Source organism: Anolis carolinensis, chromosome 5 (genome assembly GCF_035594765.1).
Source record: "Anolis carolinensis isolate JA03-04 chromosome 5, rAnoCar3.1.pri, whole genome shotgun sequence".
NCBI classification, from domain to species: Eukaryota; Metazoa; Chordata; class Lepidosauria; order Squamata; family Dactyloidae; genus Anolis; species Anolis carolinensis.
Genome location: NC_085845.1, coordinates 89598389 through 89618520, shown reverse-complemented (window position 1 = coordinate 89618520; position 20132 = coordinate 89598389). Strand labels below are relative to the sequence as shown.

The 20132-nt window shown below is 43.2% G+C and overlaps 1 protein-coding gene across 4 annotated transcripts in view; it reads left to right on the top strand.

Moving 5' to 3' along the window:
- Positions 1–20132, top strand: part of stk38l (serine/threonine kinase 38 like) — a 61020-nt gene that overhangs the window by 35239 nt on the left and 5649 nt on the right. For all 4 annotated transcript variants that reach the window (XM_008111485.3, XM_062981770.1, XM_008111486.3 and 1 more), the window contains 6 exons: positions 110–233; positions 662–816; positions 5839–5941; positions 8047–8108; positions 8655–8772; positions 12716–12839. In XM_008111485.3, coding sequence (XP_008109692.1) covers positions 110–233; positions 662–816; positions 5839–5941; positions 8047–8108; positions 8655–8772; positions 12716–12839 — 686 coding nt within the window. The remainder of the gene's footprint in view (positions 1–109; positions 234–661; positions 817–5838; positions 5942–8046; positions 8109–8654; positions 8773–12715; positions 12840–20132) is intronic.

Sequence of the window (20132 nt, the reverse complement as noted above, 5' to 3'; positions counted from 1 at the left end):
TTCTCTCACAATATCGAGCATCGGAATGTTGCATATAAATGGATATGCAGATAAGCACCTATCTTTCCTATTCAGATGAACATTTTATTGTGAAATATTCCTATGACAGGTGGCTCATATACGAGCAGAAAGAGATATCCTGGTTGAAGCAGATGGTGCCTGGGTGGTGAAAATGTTCTATAGTTTTCAGGACAAACGTAACCTTTATCTGATAATGGAATTCCTTCCTGGAGGTAAGTTAATATTCTCAATTGACTGATGAAGCAATGCTGAACAGCAGAATATGTATGTGTCATGTGATCTGTTCCCTATCTCTTAAGCATAATTAAGGGTGGTGAATACTTTATTTGTACTGGCCATGATTCTGTGACAAAGGCAATTCAACTATTAAAATCATTTCTGAAAAAATAAACAATTGGTAGAGAAAAATCAATAAATGCATAGAAAGGATCTCATAAAGTAGTTTTAAGGGATAGGGTTCTGTGCACGTAATGAAAGGACCTTATTAATCTAGTTGCTTAATAGTTCACACAGCTGTGTTACTGTGATACTAAGTGGAATTATTTGAACTTCTCAGTGGATACAAAGCCATTTTATCATTTTAATTTTCAAGATCAATTGAAGTGTATAATTTTATAATGGACGTTTTTTCTTGATTCAGGTGATATGATGACTTTACTAATGAAGAAGGACACCTTGTCAGAGGAAGAAACTCAGTTTTATATATCTGAAACAGTACTGGCCATTGATGCCATTCATCAGCTAGGTTTTATTCACAGAGATATTAAACCGGATAACCTACTGCTGGATGCAAAGGTATATAATTCTGTTATACTTCCTGTAGTTTGTAACTTCTTTCTGATTTTAAATATTTGTAACACCCAAATGTTTGCAGGATGGAGTGGGGCAGCTTAGATAGCCACCCACCCTTTTTTTTTTTTTTGCCAAAGTAGAGAGTGTTGTTGGGAATAACAAGCTCATTTCATCTCTATTAATTTGAATTAATTTAACATTTTGTCATGTACAAATTAATTATAGAGTCATAGCATATTAGAGTTGGAAAGGACCAGAAAAAACATGTGGTCCAACATCCTGCCATGGAGGAATACAAAATTGCAGAACTTTTGAAATATGCTCATGCATGTTCTGTTTTTAAAGCCATTCAAAAATGGAGATACTACCACCATCTGAGGCAGTCTGATACACAGTTGAACAGCTCTTATTTTTTTTAAAAAATGTTTCTAAAGAGATTAGGTAGAATTCCTTTTCTTCTAATTCAAATCTATGGCTTTGTGTTCTAGTTTCTAAAACAGCAAAAACAAACAAAAAAACAAGCTGGCCCCATTTTCTACATGACATTCCCAGATATTTTTAAAGATATCTATCTCGGTACCTTTTACTCTTCTCTTCTTTAAGCTAAATATGCCCTTCTTCTTCTTCTTCTTCTTATTATTATTATTATATATATATATACCCCAGCTTTATCTCTGCTGCAGGAGATTCAAAGCAGCTTAACATAAAAGCATCAGCATACAATTTAAAATATACGAATATACAAACATTAAAACAGGATTAAATATAAGCAGTACTTTAAAATTCCCAGTTAAAAATCATTAAAACATATTCAAAGTTTTTTTAAAAAAAACTCATAAGTCATTCCTCATATGGTTTTCATATCTTTGATAATGTTAGTCACACTTTTCTGGACATGTTTCCATCTTATCTCAACCTCTTTTTCATGTTCTGAAGTCATAGATCTTCTCACAAATATGTACATCATTGACATGTAATATTCCCTCTCATTTTCTATGTAGTCAATTTCACTGGAATAGCTTACATCTTTCCACTATTACTCTCCAGTCATGATACTAATACAATCATGTTTCAGTAATGCCTATCAGGTCACATTTGCCTTATGTGCAAAGAGTTCAAGTTCATCTTGTTTATTTTCTGCATTATATCCATTAGCGTACAGACATTTAAAACCATGAGTCATTTTCCCCAGTTGGTTATTTCTGTCTTGTATTATTGACCCAACCCCCCTGTGTCATTAAAGCCATTTGCTCCTTCTCTTCAGAATACTTTCTCCTTCCCCCATGATTTGCAGGGCTCCTAGCAAATACATTCTTTCCAACTGCTTTGAGGTGCAACCTATCTCATGCCAGGGACTCTCTTGATGAAAACCCAAACCATGACCCAAGAAGCCAAACCTTTCTTGATGGTGCCATCTGTCACAGACAGAACGCCACCAAATAAAGTTCAACACAGTTTATTAAAGTTACAGAACTAAAAAATGCCCGTAAGAAACAAAGGACTAGGCAAACACTTGCCTTCAATGTGAAAAGATACAAAAAGACTCCGCTGGTACTAAAAACGGTTCAAAAGATAAACCGGATTAAACAGGAGTTTAATCCGGGTTAAATCAAAAATGCTTACTTCAGCCTGGCAATTTAAACAAACAAAAGTTGATAAACAAGATTCAATGTAACACAAATAACTGGCAGCAGATTCCTCTCTGCTACTCAAAAGCTACAATTGAGTAACTAAGGTTGTTACTCCTCCGTGCAACGAGCGAAATCCGGGTCCAGGCACATCAATCAGGGTAGCAACGGTCAGCAGGGTCCCAATCCGGTCCAGGGTCGAAAGTCAGGTACAGACATCTTTAGTTCACAAGATCCACCGATAGCCACAGAAGGGATAGTCCGGGGTCGTAGTCAGTCAGTCAGTCCAGCGTCAATCCAGAGTAGGCAATTAATGTCCGTCAAAAAGACGACGGAGGTCCAAGCTATCAAGATTAAACACAGGTTGCACAGAAAAAGCCCACACAGTTCCTCCCGCCGTCTATGCCCAGTGTCCTTGGTAACTTACGTATCCAGCAAACGAATCACACCCGTCTTCAGGGAGTTCCCCAACAAGAGCCCAAGCGTTCGTCCAGATTACCTTGCCCAACGCAATTAGCCATTGATTCTAGACCCCATTTTATGCCAGTTCACAACTCCTCATCGCTGTCAGCTGCTATCCTAATTCCAGGTGCCTCCTCATCATCATCCTCATCAGAGCTAAAACACCTTTGACTACGCCCCACAGCATCCCCAGCTGTGGATCCCGTTCCATCCCTCCAGCCCGTCCACGGGTCCGATCCTGCAACCCGCCAGTCGCCTCCCATGCTATCATTGCCGGCGGCACCCAAATCCTCCCTCACACGAGTCCATTCCATGTCATCCTCCTCTGAGCTAACCATCTCTTCCTCCATTCCCTCGGTAAAACCCTCAAAGGAGTCTTCGTCTGTTGGTTCTGCAAATAAGTCCCGGAGTCGTTTCCTTTCGCGCTCTTCAAGAGAGTCTGACTCTCGAGGAGTCTTACGACCTCGTCTCCTATTATCGGAGCCAGAAGGCTCAACCATAACAGCCATCTGTAGATCAGGTTGTTCATATCTTCTGTTTTTCTTTCTCTTTCTGGGAAGGAGTAATTAAAAATACCAAACCAAATCAGTAAACTTTACAATTTTGCATCAAGTGAAAACTGACAGAGCCTTATTTTTGCAAGTATTATTTTTAGTTAGGAGTATGTATGAGTGTTTTGTTGCTTTTATGAGCATTAAGTTATGCAAATATGACAAAAGATACATTGTTTTATGTAGTTTACACTTACCAGTGCATATCCAGCAGAGGTTAACCAATGTTTCACAATTTTGCAGTTTGACTAAAGGTGAGTAGAACAGAAGAACTGAAAAGGGCAAGGAGATGTAGTGATTCAGTCACAAAAAAGTAATGATAACATATTTACTGTGTATACTTTACAATATATTGCTTTAGCAAACACATCCCTTACTGTGTAGTCTGTACTACCTGGTCTACAGAGGTTGTCTCAGACATGTATAACAAATATGGAAAGTATTCCATTTTAAAAATTCCAGAAAATGTATGATTTGCTTATGCATAGGCTTGTATCAATTAGTTTTCATCTTCATTGCGGCTGAGAAGTCATTAACTGATATATTGATACTCATAGCCACTGTCAATTCATGGCACCAGTACAACTTAATAGGATTTCTTCAGCTGCTTATAGTACAGGTGTCAAAGACAGAACGCCTCCAAATAGAATACAACACAGTTTATTGAGGTTACAGAACTAAAAATTGCCCATAGGAAACAAAAGGCTAGGCAAACACTTGTCTTCAGTATGAAAAGTAACAAAAATAGCTTCGTTTGAGTTTAAACAGTTCAAAAGAATAAACCGGATTAAACAGAAGTTTAATCCGGGTTAAATCAAAGGTGCTTACTTCAGCCTGGCAATTAAACAAACAAAAACTGGTTAACAAAAGGTCAAAATGAACACAAAACCCAGCAGCAGATTCCCCTCTGCTACTCAAGAGCTACAGAAGTAACTCGGGCTGTTGCTCCTCCGTGCAACGGGCGAAAACCAGGTCCAGGCACATCAATCAGGGTAACGACGGTCAGCGGGGTCCCAATCCGGTCCGAGGTCGAAAGCCAAACGCAGACATCCAAGGTTCCACAAGTTCCACCGATAGCCACAGAAGGGTTAGTCCAGAGTCGTAGTCAGTCAGTCAGTCCAGCGTCAATCCAGAGTTGGCAATAATGTCCGTCAAAAAGACGACGGAGGTCCAAGCTATCAAGATTAAACACAAGTTGCACAGAAAAAGCCCACACAGTTCCTCCCGCCGTCTATGCCCAGTGTCCTTGGTAACTTACGTATCCAGCAAACGAATCACACCCGTCTTCAGGAAGTTCCCCAACAAGAGCCCAAGCGTTCGTCCAGATTACCTTGCCCAACGCAATTAGCCATTGATTCTAGACCCCATTTTATGCCAGTTCATAACTCCTCATCGCTGTCAGCTGCTATCCTAATTCCAGGTGCCTCCTCATCATCATCCTCATCAGAACTAAAACACCTTTGACTACGCCCCACAGCATCCCCAGCTGTGGATCCCGTTCCATCCCTCCAGCCCGTCCACGGGTCCGATCCTGCAACCCGCCAGTCGCCTCCCATGCTATCATTGCCAGTGACACCCAAATCCTCCCTCACATGAGTCCATTCCATGTCATCCTCCTCTGAGCTAACCATCTCTTCCTCCATTCCCTCGGTAAAACCCTCAAAGGAGTCTTCGTCTGTTGGTTCTGCAAATAAGTCCCGGAGCCGTTTCCTTTCACGCTCCTCAAAAGAGTCTGACTCTCGAGGAGTCTTACGACCTCGTCTCCTAGTATCGGAGCCAGAAGGCTCAACCATAACAACAGGTCTGAGACACAGTCTTACGTCTTAACCTGTTATCTCACAGAAAATTAAACGTATGTGCAATGTTATGAATATTTGTGAGGAATGTTCTTAGCAATGACTATATGCCATATATTTGCTGATAGAAGGCTTTAGGTAAGAAGGTATAGTATTTGAACTGACAAGTTCCGCAACAAATGTATCTGTTAAATTATTTTAAAATGTTTATTTGTGTTTTATTTTATAGTTGGTTTTATTGTTTTATATATGATTGATTTGTATTGTTTTTTAAAATGTTGTGAGCTGCTTTGGGTCCCATTTAGGAAGAAAAGCGGGATATAAATAAAGAATTATTATTATTATTCATGGCACAGGTGGACAACCACAGCCCTACTATTCACAACAGTCCAAGCTAGTATAGATAGTGGTGAGAAATGCAGTCTGAAGATCATAATTTCCCACTCTTGACCTAAGGATTTATTATGTGGCTGTTCTTGTGTTGTCAGTACCTCTTTTTCTGGATTGGGCAATTTTAGTATAAACTTGCAATTCACACCCTGGAAGAATTTCAGCTAGTTAAGCCCAAGTAATGTTTTCTTTCTGTAGGGCCATGTAAAACTCTCTGATTTTGGACTATGCACAGGTTTAAAGAAAGCTCACCGAACTGAATTCTACAGAAACCTTACACACAATCCACCAAGTGACTTTTGTAAGTATAGCGTGTTCTTGCTTTAAGCGTTAGGTTGCTCTGTTCTATCTGAGAGGTCTTGGTTTTTATCTTTTTACAGGCTAGAACTGTAGAATATAAATATGATACATGTGTTAAAACTTTCCAGGAGAGAACAAAGTCAGTGCAGAATCTCTAGGAATGTTACTTTGGGTTCAACTTTTTTTTAAAAAATTTGAAACTTGACACAATGTCATAACTTCAGAACAACATTGTAGTGTTAGATGCTCTATAAGTTAAATCCCAATTTTATTTACTCATTATATTTATATTGTGCATATCCTTGCATGGCGTTAAGGGGAACTGATCTCTGCCTATTTTTCCAGGTGTAACTCTTGTAACAGTACCATGTAATAGGTGAGGTTATGAGATGATGATTGATTGGTTCACTATTACCCAGGAAGCTTCAGTTCTTAATGGGGAATTGAACTTAGATTTCTTCACTTCCAGTTGCAATCAGTTGAAATATGGGGATTAAAAAAACTTGTTGCAAGGCATGCAGGATTTGAGTGCAAGAATCCCAAAATCAACATTTCTTTAGAGCTTAATTTTCCTCTTGTAGAGCATCATTTTTTGAATATTCCTAAATGGTAAAGTTGTTTTAGAAGTTGGAGGAGGCAGGGAGTTGTTTTTGTCTTTCTGTCCCTTATGATGCACATTATTCTTCTAAATGGATCTTCTAAATCTTTGCCAATGACAGAGACCTTTCCTGCCTCTGCTTCTCCCATTTAGGATGTCTGTATACATAGGGCACCATGAGTGCCAAAAAGATGTGGCTGGATTTCTAAGAAAACTTGCCTCAGCAGCACGTGTCTCTTCCTAACCAGATGAAATGTGCTGCTATTGAAACCATGACCCATGGCTAAAGAAAATTATCTGATATGGATTAATTGTAGTAATTTTTCAGTCTTATTCCCCATCTCTAAGAGTATGACTGGTGGTTAACCAACTAGACACCAGTTTTTTGCCAACCTGTTAGTTGTCCCAGGAATTAGAAGATAAGATTGCTTATTCCAGCCTCAAAAGAAATCTGATTGACTGATACTTTGAACATCAGTGTCCTAGAAGGTCTTGCTAGCTTGTCCAATATGATAATTATAGTCTAGGATATCTAGAGAGTCAGGCAATGTTTTGCACTTCTGAAATAGACCTTACCACTTAAAATTTCAGGAGGACAATCTCATTTTTGAATACAATCGAACTTTGGTGTCCATAAGGGCTTGGTTCCTGGATCTGAGTACCAAAATCAGTGGATACTCAAATCCCATTATATGAAGCTTTACTATAGTAAAATTATGTCCCTTTATAAAATGGCAAAATCAAGTTTGTTTTTTGCATTAAAAAATATTTTCAGTCAATGGGTGGTTGAATCTGTGGGTATAAAAGCCATGGATATGGAGGATCAACTGTACTCTTTATCCTATTGATTTAAATATCCCTACAAATTTAAAAAATGGCTATGTGTTCATACATTTTCCATTGTATGCTGACTTTTTGTTTGCAAGAGTTGTTCTTTTTTTTTTAAAAAAAAAAAAAAAGAAGGATAGAATTTAAGATATATTTGGCCATTGTGTACAGTACTGCCATTTCATGTTGCTATATCATAGATGAGGCAAGGATTTACAACAAATAAAACACTACTACAGATGTAAATAAAATGTATTTCTTGCAAGAATTTTGGTATTAATGGGGCTTTGGACGTTAGCCAGTGCTAAAGGTTTTGCTTCATTCTGTTTCTTACATTTCTAAAATGCAGTTCAATCATCTGTATATGGATCTGCTTCAAAATAATCTGATGGCAAGGTCTTCAAGTAGTATGTTTACATAGGTGCCATATTTTGAAAGGATAAGAAGGGGGGATGGGTTGTTTTTCATGACTTCATTGTGGAGTTTGAATAGAAGTAACCACACAATTCCCCGTTCTCCAAACATTAAGCTTGCTCACACATTACTTGTACAGTTTGAGATTAAAACATGCCAAAATAAATCCCTTCCTGTAGAGGTAACATTTGAATCAAATCATAGTTGAATATTTACGGTGCTCTCAAAACAGAAGGCATTAATTATTATTTGTTTTGTGAAATCAGCATTCCAGAATATGAATTCAAAGAGAAAAGCAGAAACCTGGAAAAAGAATAGGCGTCAGCTGGTAAGTACTTTCTTGAATTGTTCTGTAGAACTTCAGAGTAGGAGCTTTTCTTTGGACATGCTTGGTGGTTATATATGTACTTTTTGCCTTCCTTCATGTCTTGGTCAATTAATAAGGGTACAGTTGGATGTCAGGTGGACAATTCTCTGCTAATTGGCCACCAATTGTGCAACTTTGTTAAAGTACTCAGTTGTTGGCCAAATAACTCTGAGAGGCTAGTGGAGAGGCCACAAAATACTTTGCAAGCCTTTCAGTTCCAGAACTCTTCTTTGGACAAATATGGTGGATAAAGTAATGCAGGGGTGATGATAAGAAATAATGGTCAAACCACTGAGTCTGCATTTAGCTACAATCTTGAAGCAGCTACAGACATTCAAAATAAAACAACACCAAATACCTGGGTGACTTTGAGTTTCACCTGGGATTTTCCTAAGCAGACGTGATTTGCAAAGAAGGAACAGGCAAACTAGATGTAGATATGTGATATATGGACATATAAAACAAAACTGTTTCTTTATCACGGTTCAAAACACTTCTTGTTTTCAGGCTTATTCTACTGTTGGGACTCCAGATTATATTGCCCCAGAAGTCTTTCTGCAAACCGGTTACAACAAATTATGTGACTGGTGGTCGTTGGGGGTGATTATGTATGAAATGCTAATAGGTAAGTTGCCTAGGAGATTGCTTCTTTTCTGAGTTTCAGTCACTCAGCTCAGTACTCCACAATTTTCGCAATTTTTGGTTTCCAACATTCAGTCAGCATTTTTAACGTGTTCAATGCTGTTTAGGCTGTTTTAGTGAGGGGACGGGACCTGGTTCTTTGGAGTTTTGATTTTCTAGAGTTTATTTGTACTTTCAGAAAACTTATGCATTTTCTAAATATGTAGTTGTCTGAGTTTGTGTAGAGAATAGGTTGGAAGTGTTAATTTCGCTAAATGAGCTAGAACTCGCACAGCTGAAGTAGCTAATTAGTATATATATTGTGTATGAGTCAAAGGCTTATCTGGATCCATGGCAAGATCTCCAGAGTTGTCTTACTCCTGATTGTTTAATAATATCAATAGATTGTCCTATAAATTAAGCTCCTGGTTTTAAAAAGTTAAGTTTGAATAGAAAGCAAAAATTGATTTTTGTATGAGATGACTGTAAATTTAGTACTGGTACTGAAAACAAATTTCTAAGCTAAGATTCTCTCTGGAGTTCCATGTTCATTCATTTTATCTCTGACTATCCTTTGAGTGTCAATATTTTGCACCTGGTTCTGGTTGGTAAATTCCAAACTATGTTTGACATCTGCCCACCTTTAGTTGAGGAAGTCAGAAGCCACCTTTGCTCCCTTGCTTCAGTTTCAGGCCAGCAGTTAAGTGAGTGATTATTTTCTGTTCTTTGAAGCCAGCAGATGAGTGAGTGTTAGTTTCCTGTTTAAGCTATTTAAGCCACACCTTCACTAACATAGATCTTTACAATACATACAGAAAACAAAACAACATAAAACAAACACACAAAGGGAAGCTGGTTAGTAGTCTGCACGTAACTTGTATGTGCATTAGCTAACACTGTAAAGATCCTGCTTGGTAACCTCACTCACCAAGAGATGGAACAAAAGCAAAACCTTCCTATCACATGCACAAGCTGTGGTATGTTCAGCTTCTTCACACAACAACTAGTCAGAGTCAACTGCATCAAGTGTAAACAGGTGACTCATGAAACAGAGGATCTGACAACTCGAAGACTGTATTAAGGCCCTTAAGTACATTAAGGAACTCAGGCGCTTCTTGGACACTGCACAACACGCTGTTCTAGATAAGCAACCCACATTAGAGCAACTCGAACATGATAGGGAAGCTTGAAAACATGACTATTCCAAAGCACCTTTGAGTGAATTAGCTCACAAGATATGTAATCTGTTTATAAAATCATCCTGCACTTTATCTCATTCTATATGTCTAAGGCAGGGGTCATAGAATCATAGAATCATAGAATAGTAGAGTTGGAAGAGACCACATGGGCCATCTAGTCCAACCCCCTGCTAAGAAGCAGGAAATTGCATTCAAAGCACCCCCGACAGATGGCCATCCAGCCTCTGCTTAAAAGCCTCCAAGGAAGGAGCCTCCACCACGGCCCCGGGGAGAGAGTTCCACTGTCGAACAGCTCTCACAGTGAGGAAGTTCTTCCTGATGTTCAGGTGGAATCTCCTTTCCTGTAGTTTGAAGCCATTGTTCCGTGTCCTAGTCTGCAGGGCAGCAGAAAACAAGCTTGCTCCCTCCTCCCTATGACTTCCCTTCACATATTTGTACATGGCTATCATGTCTCCTCTCAGCCTTCTCTTCTGCAGGCTAAACATGCCCAGCTCTTTAAGCCGCTCCTCATAGGGCTTGTTCTCCAGACCCTTAATCATTTTAGTCGCCCTCCTCTGGACGCTTTCCAGCTTGTCAACATCTCCCTTCAACTGTGGTGCCCAAAATTGGACACAGTATTCCAGGTGTGGTCTGACCAAGGCAGAATAGAGGGGGAGCATAACTTCCCTGGATCTAGACGCTATTCCCCTATTGATGCAGGCCAGAATCCCATTGGCTTTTTTAGCAGCCGCATCACATTGTTGGCTCATGTTTAACTTGTTGTCCACGAGGACTCCAAGGTCTTTTTCGCACACACTGCTGTCAAGCCAAACTTTTTAAACAGGGTCCCCAAACTTTTTAAACAGGGGGCCAGTTCATGATCCTTAGGACCGTTGGAGGGCCGAACTATAGTTGGCCACCGAGCAATAAATAATAATAACAACAACAACAACAATAATAATAAAAAAGAGGTTTGGAAGGGACCCTTTGGGCCATTGAGTCCAATCCCCTTCTGCCTTTGTGCACTGAAAGCACAAACAAAGCACCCCTGACAGATGGCCACCCAGAATCAATGTTAATAATAATAATAATAAAGAGGGTTAGAAGAGACCCCTTGTGCCATTTAGTCCAACCCCCTTCTGCCTTTGTGCACCAAAAGCACTAGCAAAGCATCCCTGACAGATGGCCACTAATAATAATAACAAAGAGGGTTGGAAGAGACCCCTTGAGCCATTTAGTCCAATTCCCTTCTGCCTTTGTGCACCAAAAGCACAAGCTAAGCACCCCTGACAGATGGCCACCCAGCCTCAATGCTAATAATAATAATAGTTGTAAGAGAAGAAGAGACCCCTTGGGTCATTTAGCCCAACCCCCTTCTGCCCTTGTGCTGTGGGGGCCGGATAAATGGCTTTGATGGGCTGCATCCGGCCCCGGGCCTTAGTTTGGGGACCCCTGGTCTAAGGACTTTAATGAACCGTTCCTTTGCTTGGTCCCACTTGCTCAGATTTTACTTATGGACCCCTCAGAGTCTTGCAGTAGTCATCCTCTGCTGTACGTACAATTGATGCTAAGTTTTTAAGAATTGTTATGTGATAGTTGTATTTTATTGTTTTACTGTTTTAACTATTGTTTTTACATAAGTTATGTTGTTGTTGTTGGGCTTGTCCCTGTGTAAGCCGCCCCGAATCCTTTCGGGGAGATGATATAAGAATAAAGTTGTTGTTGTTATTAAAATACACCATGTCACTCAGAGGCTCACCAGGCTCCTCAAGCCCCATCACCCTTCCCCCCCCCCCCCCCCCCCAATGTTGATTCATGTAGGAACCAATGATACGGCTAGGCATACCTTTCAAAAGATAACAAATGATTTCCGAGCTCTCAGAACAAAGCTAAAGCAGTTTAATGTACAGGTGGTCTTTTCATCCCTCCTCCCCATTGTAACACGCAGCCCTACAAGGGCCACAAAAATAGTACTGGTCAATAACTGGTTCAGAAAATGGTGTCAGGAGGAACGCTTCAGCTTCCTCAACCATGGTCTGCTTTTCCAGGAGGATGGCCTACTGGCAAGGGGTGAGGTGCATCTCACACAAGTAGGAAAACAGACTTGCAAGCCTCATCAGCTGCATTTTCGACAGTGGAACACTCTGCCCCAGAGTGTGGTGGAGGTTCCTTCTTTGGAGGCTTTTAAGCAGAGGCTGGATGGCCATCTGTAGGGAGGCTTTGAATGTGATTTTCCTGCTTCTTGGCAGGGGGTTGGAATGGATGGCCCACAAAGTCTTTTCCAACTCTGTGATTCAGTGATTATATTAATTTAAAACAGCATTAAAAACCAGTCTCTTTGAGCAGGCTTATCCAGGTGATTTCAAATTATGAGTGTTAAATTATGTACAGATGGTTTTAGTTTGGTCTTGGTTATATATTTTATTTTAAACTACTGTTTTAACTGGTTTATGTGCTATGCATAAATTGATGTTGTGTTTATATTTTAATTTGTCATTGTCCACTTCCATCCATGGGAAGTGGCGTATAAGAAATAAATATGTGGAAGAGGATTCTTAGAAGTGTTCTTCATTTTAAAAATTAATTTTGAAGACAGATGTCTTCATTTTTTTTCTTTTGAGAATTTTGGTTAGAGAACCTAGTATAGAATTATCAAAAAGCCTGGTATAGAATTACAGAATTAATATTAGGTTCTGTGTCAGGTTTATGTCTGTTCCTGTAAGACTAAGCTTGATGCTCAAATAGCTCTGACATTTTGATTTTTTATAGGGTATCCCCCTTTTTGCTCTGAAACGCCACAGGAAACATATCGGAAAGTTATGAATTGGAAAGAGACACTGGTGTTTCCACCCGAGGTTCCCATTTCAGAAAAAGCCAAGGACTTGATTCTAAAGTGAGTAGATAACATGCTTCTCAATATTGCCATTGCTCTTCCCCTGCCTTTTTTCATGTGGAGGCAATGTGGCTACATGTTTGCACAGCCTCTGCCTAGAGTCTTGCACTATAAAACCATGGTTCTCAACTTTTGATCTTCCAACTGTTTTGTAGTTCAGCTCCCAGGAGCCTCTGCCAACATGGAGAATTAAGGTTTTTGGGAGCTGAAGTCTAAAAATCTGGTGGACCAAAGGCCAAAACACACTGGTATAAAACCTGCTTCCCAAGCTATCTGATGGGATCTGCATTTTCGCCCTATTTGTCTTGTGACCAACACAATATTTATGCCTATTGGGTACAGTTGTTTGGGCTTTTTTTTGGAAACTTGCTGGGTTAGCAGTTGACGACTCATGGACTGGCACCATTCCAGAGAAGGAAGCAGACAGGCAAGCTTGGGCACAACCACTGAGTTACAGAGTCATTATAATGGTAAGCTTGAATGGAAACACTTCAGCTGAAGGAGAGGAAACTAAACTGAGCTGCTCTTCCAGTAGAGCTCATGGAGTGGTCTCTGATGTCTCTTGCAGCAGCTAAATCATTTTCTATATTTTGATTAGCAAATGGTGGAGAAAATGGGAGGAGGTGTTTTCTAAGGACATGCAGTTGATTCACCAGTGTGTGACACCAATGAATTTCTGTGGCGGGGTGGGCATCTTTTGCCCTCTCGTGTGGCCAAATCCAGGAAATGCAGAGCTGTGGTCCAAATCACCTGGAGAACACCAATTTGCTCTTCCTATTCTTTAGGAATAAACACTTTTTTGGTACATATTTGAAATTAATGTGCTATTTCCAATAAAAGATAATCAGCATGAGAGAACTGTATGAACGTGTTGATTCAGTTCAGAAAAATATTGGCTAACCTTGGTCAGGTTCGGCCTGGGCAGAATGTTCTTGTGTAAAACAAGAATGGAAGGTGCTAAGATAACATAGGATGATTTTGCAGGAAAAAAATAAGAAGCTTAAACCCAAACTTCACTCTGTGTGGTTACTTTTAAAGGCCTTTCCACAGCCTCATGGGTTTAGCATGTGACATACAGCTATGTATTTTCTTCCTTCAAAATTATGTTTGAAAGGGAGTGGGTGGGAAATAAGGTTTGCTTCCCCCTAATTAAGTTATAATATTTCCCTCTGAATAAAACGTTATTTTACCTGCACCTCACACCAAAAATGCATTCAGTTTTATAATGATAAAGGGCTGTATAGTCCAGCGTTAAAGGACAACACTAAGTGGTAAAAGTGCCAAATCCTGAAATGGGTGATTTTAAGTAAGAGTGCTATGTTGAATTTTGATGTATTTCAAAAAGTGTAGATGTGGGGTGGGCTACAAAGCTTACCCGAAGTCCTTTCTCTGTTGTTCCCATTTTTATGATGGTTAATACTGTGTGTAGCCTGAGCTGCTGTTGCTACTTGTATTCTTCTGCATGCATGCTTGGCAAGTATTCTCCCTAGAAATTTGCTTTGTAGCTATGTTGCAGAAGGTGTGGTTTTTAAAACAGTGTGTTTTGCATTCATCCTTTCACCTGTCATTCAAAGTATATCTCTCTGCCCTTTGGGCAGGTGTTGATGGTGGCAAGATCTGAAAGCCCCACCTTCTGGAGCAGCTTTCTGGCAAGCATTTTTACCCCACTTTGCTTTGGCTACTAGCAGAATGTTGCTTTAGTTTATCTATGTATTAAAGACTGTCACAAAGGGTTCTGCCTTGTCAGATGGATGGCTAATTTGTCTGGACTTGCTTTAGAATAGCATGCAAGAGATCTTGGTATGTATGAGAACTTCCTGGAAAACTTTAGGGGATTAGTAGTCTGTACTTTGAGATTATGAAAATTGAGTCTGTTGTTTGTGTTTGTACAAGGCATTCCAGGTCAGCTGGTTGCTAAACCAGGCAGTCATCCTAATTCTTTATTTAATGTCAAAAATTGGGATTTATACAAAGTATAATACAGTCCCCAGGCATGGAAACCCATCTTGTCCCAAGAACCTTTAAAGATCACCTTGGAACAGTGTCCTTCTAACTCAATATGACCTGCACAGCCATCTGCCTGGTATAATCCTTTAACTGAACATACTGAATTTGTTTGCAGCTGTTTGATTGTAGCAGGAGTAGGGAAAGTGCTGCATACAACCCTAAGGCCTCCCAACACTCTCCTTGAGAAAAAAAATGTTTCAGGTTGTTCCGATATCATTTCATCCCCTGCCCCAGCTCATTAGAGATCTCCCCCCCTCCCCCGCCCCCAATTTCACAACATTTTGGAAACAGACTTCTCATGGGTTTAAAGTAATAGGGGTAGTAGTCAAAATCTTGGAACCCTTCTCCTTAGCATAAAGGTCCATTTTGGGGCTTTTTTTTTAAAGTGGCAATCGGTTGTCAAGTGTTCCCCCACAAGGACTGACAGTTACTCACCCATGAACTGTGGTCACCATGTGTACTGCTTTTCTAATATGTCTTGTAGTCTTCGTTTAAATTGAATTCAGAAGGTCTTGGCTACTATGGCAGCATGGCTAAAGATTAGAAAGCACAGTAGATGTTTTTAATCTTTAGCTCTCCCATTCCAGTATATGTTTTAAAAGAACCTGTAGATGAAGTTCCACACTTCTGTGTGTCAAATAGTGAAAAAGGAATCTGCTCTCTGTACATTTAGAGCCTAAGACTTAAGGTGGCTAACTACAGATTTAAAACAGTACAAATGTACAAAGTATAAATACACAAATTAAAAAATTAAACTATTTATAAATTAAAAATTGAATATTTAAAATGTTAAAATTAATTTTAAAAACTACATATAGACCTTAAAAATAACACCATGTTGCATTAGAAGTTCAACCATGGTTAGTTTGTAGAAGTCTGATGGCACAAAAATGTTTTGATTTGCTCCTGGGCTTTCTAGGAAGGGAGTCCCAAAATCTGGAAGTAGCCTTAGAGAAGATTCTACCCCTTTCCCGCACCAAATGAGCTTGAAAAGATGATGGAACAGAGAGAAGGACCTCTGTAGAAGATCTTAGAGGACTTAGAGCTCTAATGGACTCATAAAGAAAGATACAGTCCTTCAAATAACCTGAATCCAAACCATATGGACTTTATAGGTCAAAATCAGCACTTTGAATTCCGCCCAGAAATCATCAGATGGCCAGTGAAGCTGTTGCAACAAAGGAGTTGTAGCCAGTTCCTACTAACAATCTGTCTGTAGCTCTTTAGGGAAACTGAAGTTTTTTCTTCGTGTACTCTGTGAATGCACACTAATGGAGAAGCTGCGCCTGCGCAGGTTCCGACGGAAACTCTTCCAAGCTGAAGTTCAAATTTTGGCGGTAACCACGCCCCCCTTCCCAAGGGGCATATAAGGCAGCCCCAGGCGCCCGCTCTCCAGTTCCTTTTTTTCCGCCGCAAGGTTCACTTCGGACTCTTCGCATGTCTACTACTCGTTTCAAGCGTTGCACGCAGTGTGCTGCTAAAATTCCTGACTCGGACGGCCACGCCAAGTGCCTCTTCTGTCTTGGCGAGGCTCATGTGGTCAGTACCTGCCGTTTTTGCCTAGCTCTCACGGCTCAGGCCAGAAAGAACAGAGCCGCTAGGCTTAGAGCGGCGCTCTACGAAAAATCTCTCGCGCCAGAACCGACTCCGTCGACGTCGGGTACGTCGGCGTCCTCAGCTTTGAGAGCTATGTCGGCACCACCAACTAAGCCTCCGGCAGCCAAGGCTTCCTCGGTCTCGTCCAGAGCGTCCAAGACCTCCAGGGCCGCTAAACCGGTCAAACCACCGTGTACTGTGACGACGGCGACCGTGTCGACCCGCTCCGGAAAGGTGGGACCTTCCTCGACGTCGAGCTCTCTGGCTTCGGTGACCTCGATCCGCTCTCGTATCGGTTCCCCTCCGTCCTCCTCTGCTATCAAAATAGCCTTTAAAAGGGCTCACGAGGAGTCTCGTCGAGCGCAATCCGACTCAGCTGTGGTTCCTCCCACACCTGGCAAGTCCTTGAGGGTTGCATCCAAGCAACCGCCGGCGAAGAAACGGCTAACTCAGCGCTCCTCCTCCTCGGCCTCCTCAAAGAAAGACCCGCCATCTTCCTCGACAACTTCCTCGAGAAGGTCTTCTCCTATTGTACCAGCCCAGAGGCCTAGAGATGTTTCTCAGTCTCCATTGCACCCCCTGTCTGATGGGGAGCTGCAGGACTCACCCCACCACTCTACCCAAACGGTGGTCAGGGTGCCGGTGCCGGAGCCCCTTGCGCCGCCTCGCTCGTCGCGCCAACAGCTCTTCCCTCCCACCTCGACACCGGAGCGTGGCAGACAAACGGCTCGCCTGGCTCGGGCAGCCCAGGCCTCAGCCTCTAAGGACCTTCGGCCTCCGGCCCTCTCTTCCCGCGAGGCCTTGCCTCCTCCCGAGACTGTGCTGTCTTCTCCCCCTCAGTCCCCCCAAGGGGCTGAGGAGGAAGATGCTGATGTCGACCGCCCAGACTCTGTCCTCTCGGCCTCGGTGGTCTCTCTCGGTCTCGACCTCTCTCCTCCCCACGACGCGTATGAGGCGGACCCGCCTTCTCCTACTGACAATGTTCGCGCTTTCGCTGAGCAAATGGTCAGGATGGCCGACGCCCTGGGTTTGGAGATCAAGCAAACCTCCAAAGCAGTGTCTGACCCAGTCTTCAAAAGGGTGCAGGCCCAAGCTCCGCCGGCCACGCTTCTCCCCTTTCTGCCTTATCTGTTGGACGTTATCCAGGCCTCCTGGAAAAACCCTTCCTCCATTCCTCCGACCTCGAAGAGGATCGAGACTTGGTACCGTACCGACGATGATACCCTGGAGTGGCTCAAACACCATCCCGACCCTAACTCCCTGGTCGTTAAGGCCTCTCAATCCTCAGGTCGTCAGTCGAATACTCCGGCCGACAGAGAGGGGAAGCGCTTCGACGCCGTGGGTCGAAAACTTTATTCCGGAGCCCTTTTGCTTTGCCGCATGGCGAATTATGGAGCCTGCATGGGTGCCTACCAACAAATTATCTGGGAGAAGGCGCAGCCCTTCTTCGCTAAGATGTCGGACGAAGACCGCTCCGTCCTCACTACCCTCCAACAGGAGGCAGACTCGCTCGCTCACCACCAAATACAAATGGCGAAGCATACAGGTGATACTGCGGGTAAAATGATTGCCCACGCGATTTCCATTCGCCGCCACGCCTGGCTGAGGTCTTCGGGTCTCTCCTCATCTTCCAGACAGGTCATTGAGGACCTTCCCTTTGACGCGCTCGGACTGTTTCACGCCGGTACCGATGACAAACTCAAGTCTAATCATGACTTTAAAATTCTTGCGTCTAAATGTGGCGACCAACCTCAACCTCAGCGCACTCGCTGGTTCCCGCACCGTTCCCGCCGTTTCCCGCCGCAATCTTTCAGACACCATTCTTTCAGGCGGCCTTCGGGCTCGAACAATCAAGCCCATCACCAACCTCGCCGGGGACCTCATCCGCAAAAGCAACGCGGTCGATCCACCCCTGCTCCTCCGCAGCCTAATCGGCGTACCTGACGCCAACCCCTGCCAAAGCTCCTCGCCCGCTACCGTTGTAGAGCCCACGCTGCCTCGTCCCTTCGGTATCTTTGCAGACCGACTAGCCCCTTTCTACAATCAATGGGACTCTATTACTTCAGATGCATGGGTTCTCCGCATTGTCCAAGACGGCTACGCCTTAGAGTTCATGGACCTCCCTCCTACAGGTCACGTTCTCCACTCAAACCCTTCCCCAGAGATACTGGCCGAAGTCGAAGCGCTACTGGCCAAAGGCGCTATCCGTCCCTCCCCTCCCGAACTGGACCCTTTAAGTTTCTTCTCCAGATACTTTACAGTCCCGAAAAGAGGAGGCGGGCTACGCCCGATTCTGGACTTAAGGGCACTCAATATATTCATCCGCCCCTCCAAATTCAGGATGGTCTCTATTGCCTCTATCCTCCCGATGCTGCAGCGGGGAGACTACTTTGCCTCCATAGACTTACGAGACGCCTACTTCCACGTGGCAATACGAGAGGCGCACAGACGGTTCCTATGCTTCAAAGTTCTCGACCAAACCTACCAGTTTACCGTTTTGCCCTTCGGTCTCGTCACGGCCCCGAGGGTCTTCACCAAGGTTGTCGCCGCCGTAGCGGCCCACCTCAGGCTACATGGCATCACGGTCTTTCCTTATCTGGACGACTGGCTTCTCGTCGGGCCCGACCCGGTTCTTCTCCAAAATCACGTCTCTTTCACGCTGCGTCTTCTAAAATCTCTCGGCCTCCAACTCAATTCCGAGAAGTCAAATCTCTCCCCGTCAACCCGAATCCGGTTCATCGGGGCCCTCTTCGACTCCGTCGCAGAGACTGTGTCACTTCCGTTCGACAGATTCCTGGCTCTCCGCCACCATATCGCCCTTTGTCGATCTGCCCGGAGGGTCAGAGCCCGTGTCATTCAGGTCCTTCTAGGCCACATGGCCTCCACGGTTCTCACGACCCCGTTTGCCAGGCTGCGCCTTCGGACCCTGCAAAGGTGGTTTATAGACACTTTCAAACCGTTCCACCACCACAACTCCAGATACCTGTCGGTACCGTCGTCCGTCCGCCAGTCTCTCTCATGGTGGATGTCTCACCAAAACGTGTGCAAGGGCCTTCCTTTCCATCCAGCCCCGCCATCGCTAACCATAACCACAGACTCCTCCACCTACGCTTGGGGAGCCCACATGAACGGTCTAACGGTTCAAAATCTTTGGTCCCCGTCAGAGAGGGCCAACCACATAAACTTCCTCGAACTTCTCGCCATTCTCAAAGCCCTAAAAGCATTCTCCCCCCTCATCCGCCACAAGTCCATCCTCATTCAATCGGACAATCTAGTAGCAGTATTCTACATCAACAAACAGGGTGGTACGGGTTCGAGGAAACTGATGCTCCTCTCCTCTCGTCTCTGGATTTGGTGCATAGCCCACGGCGTACAGATCTCTGCAATCCACCTACCGGGCGCCCAAAACGGCTTAGCGGATGCCCTCAGCAGGATGACTTCTTCCTCTCACGAATGGAAGCTCAATCCCGAGGTCCTCGACGGTCTGTTCCGCCTCTGGGGGCGCCCTACTCTGGATCTCTTCGCGTCTCCCCACAACGCTCAGCTACCCCGCTACGGAGCGAGGCTCCCCCCGAACTCTTTCCCCGGCTGCCTAGGGGATGCCTTTCTTCTGGACTGGTCGGCGGAGATGCTTTATCTTTTTCCACCGATTCCCCTCATACCGAAAGTTCTCGAAAAACTTCTCTCGAT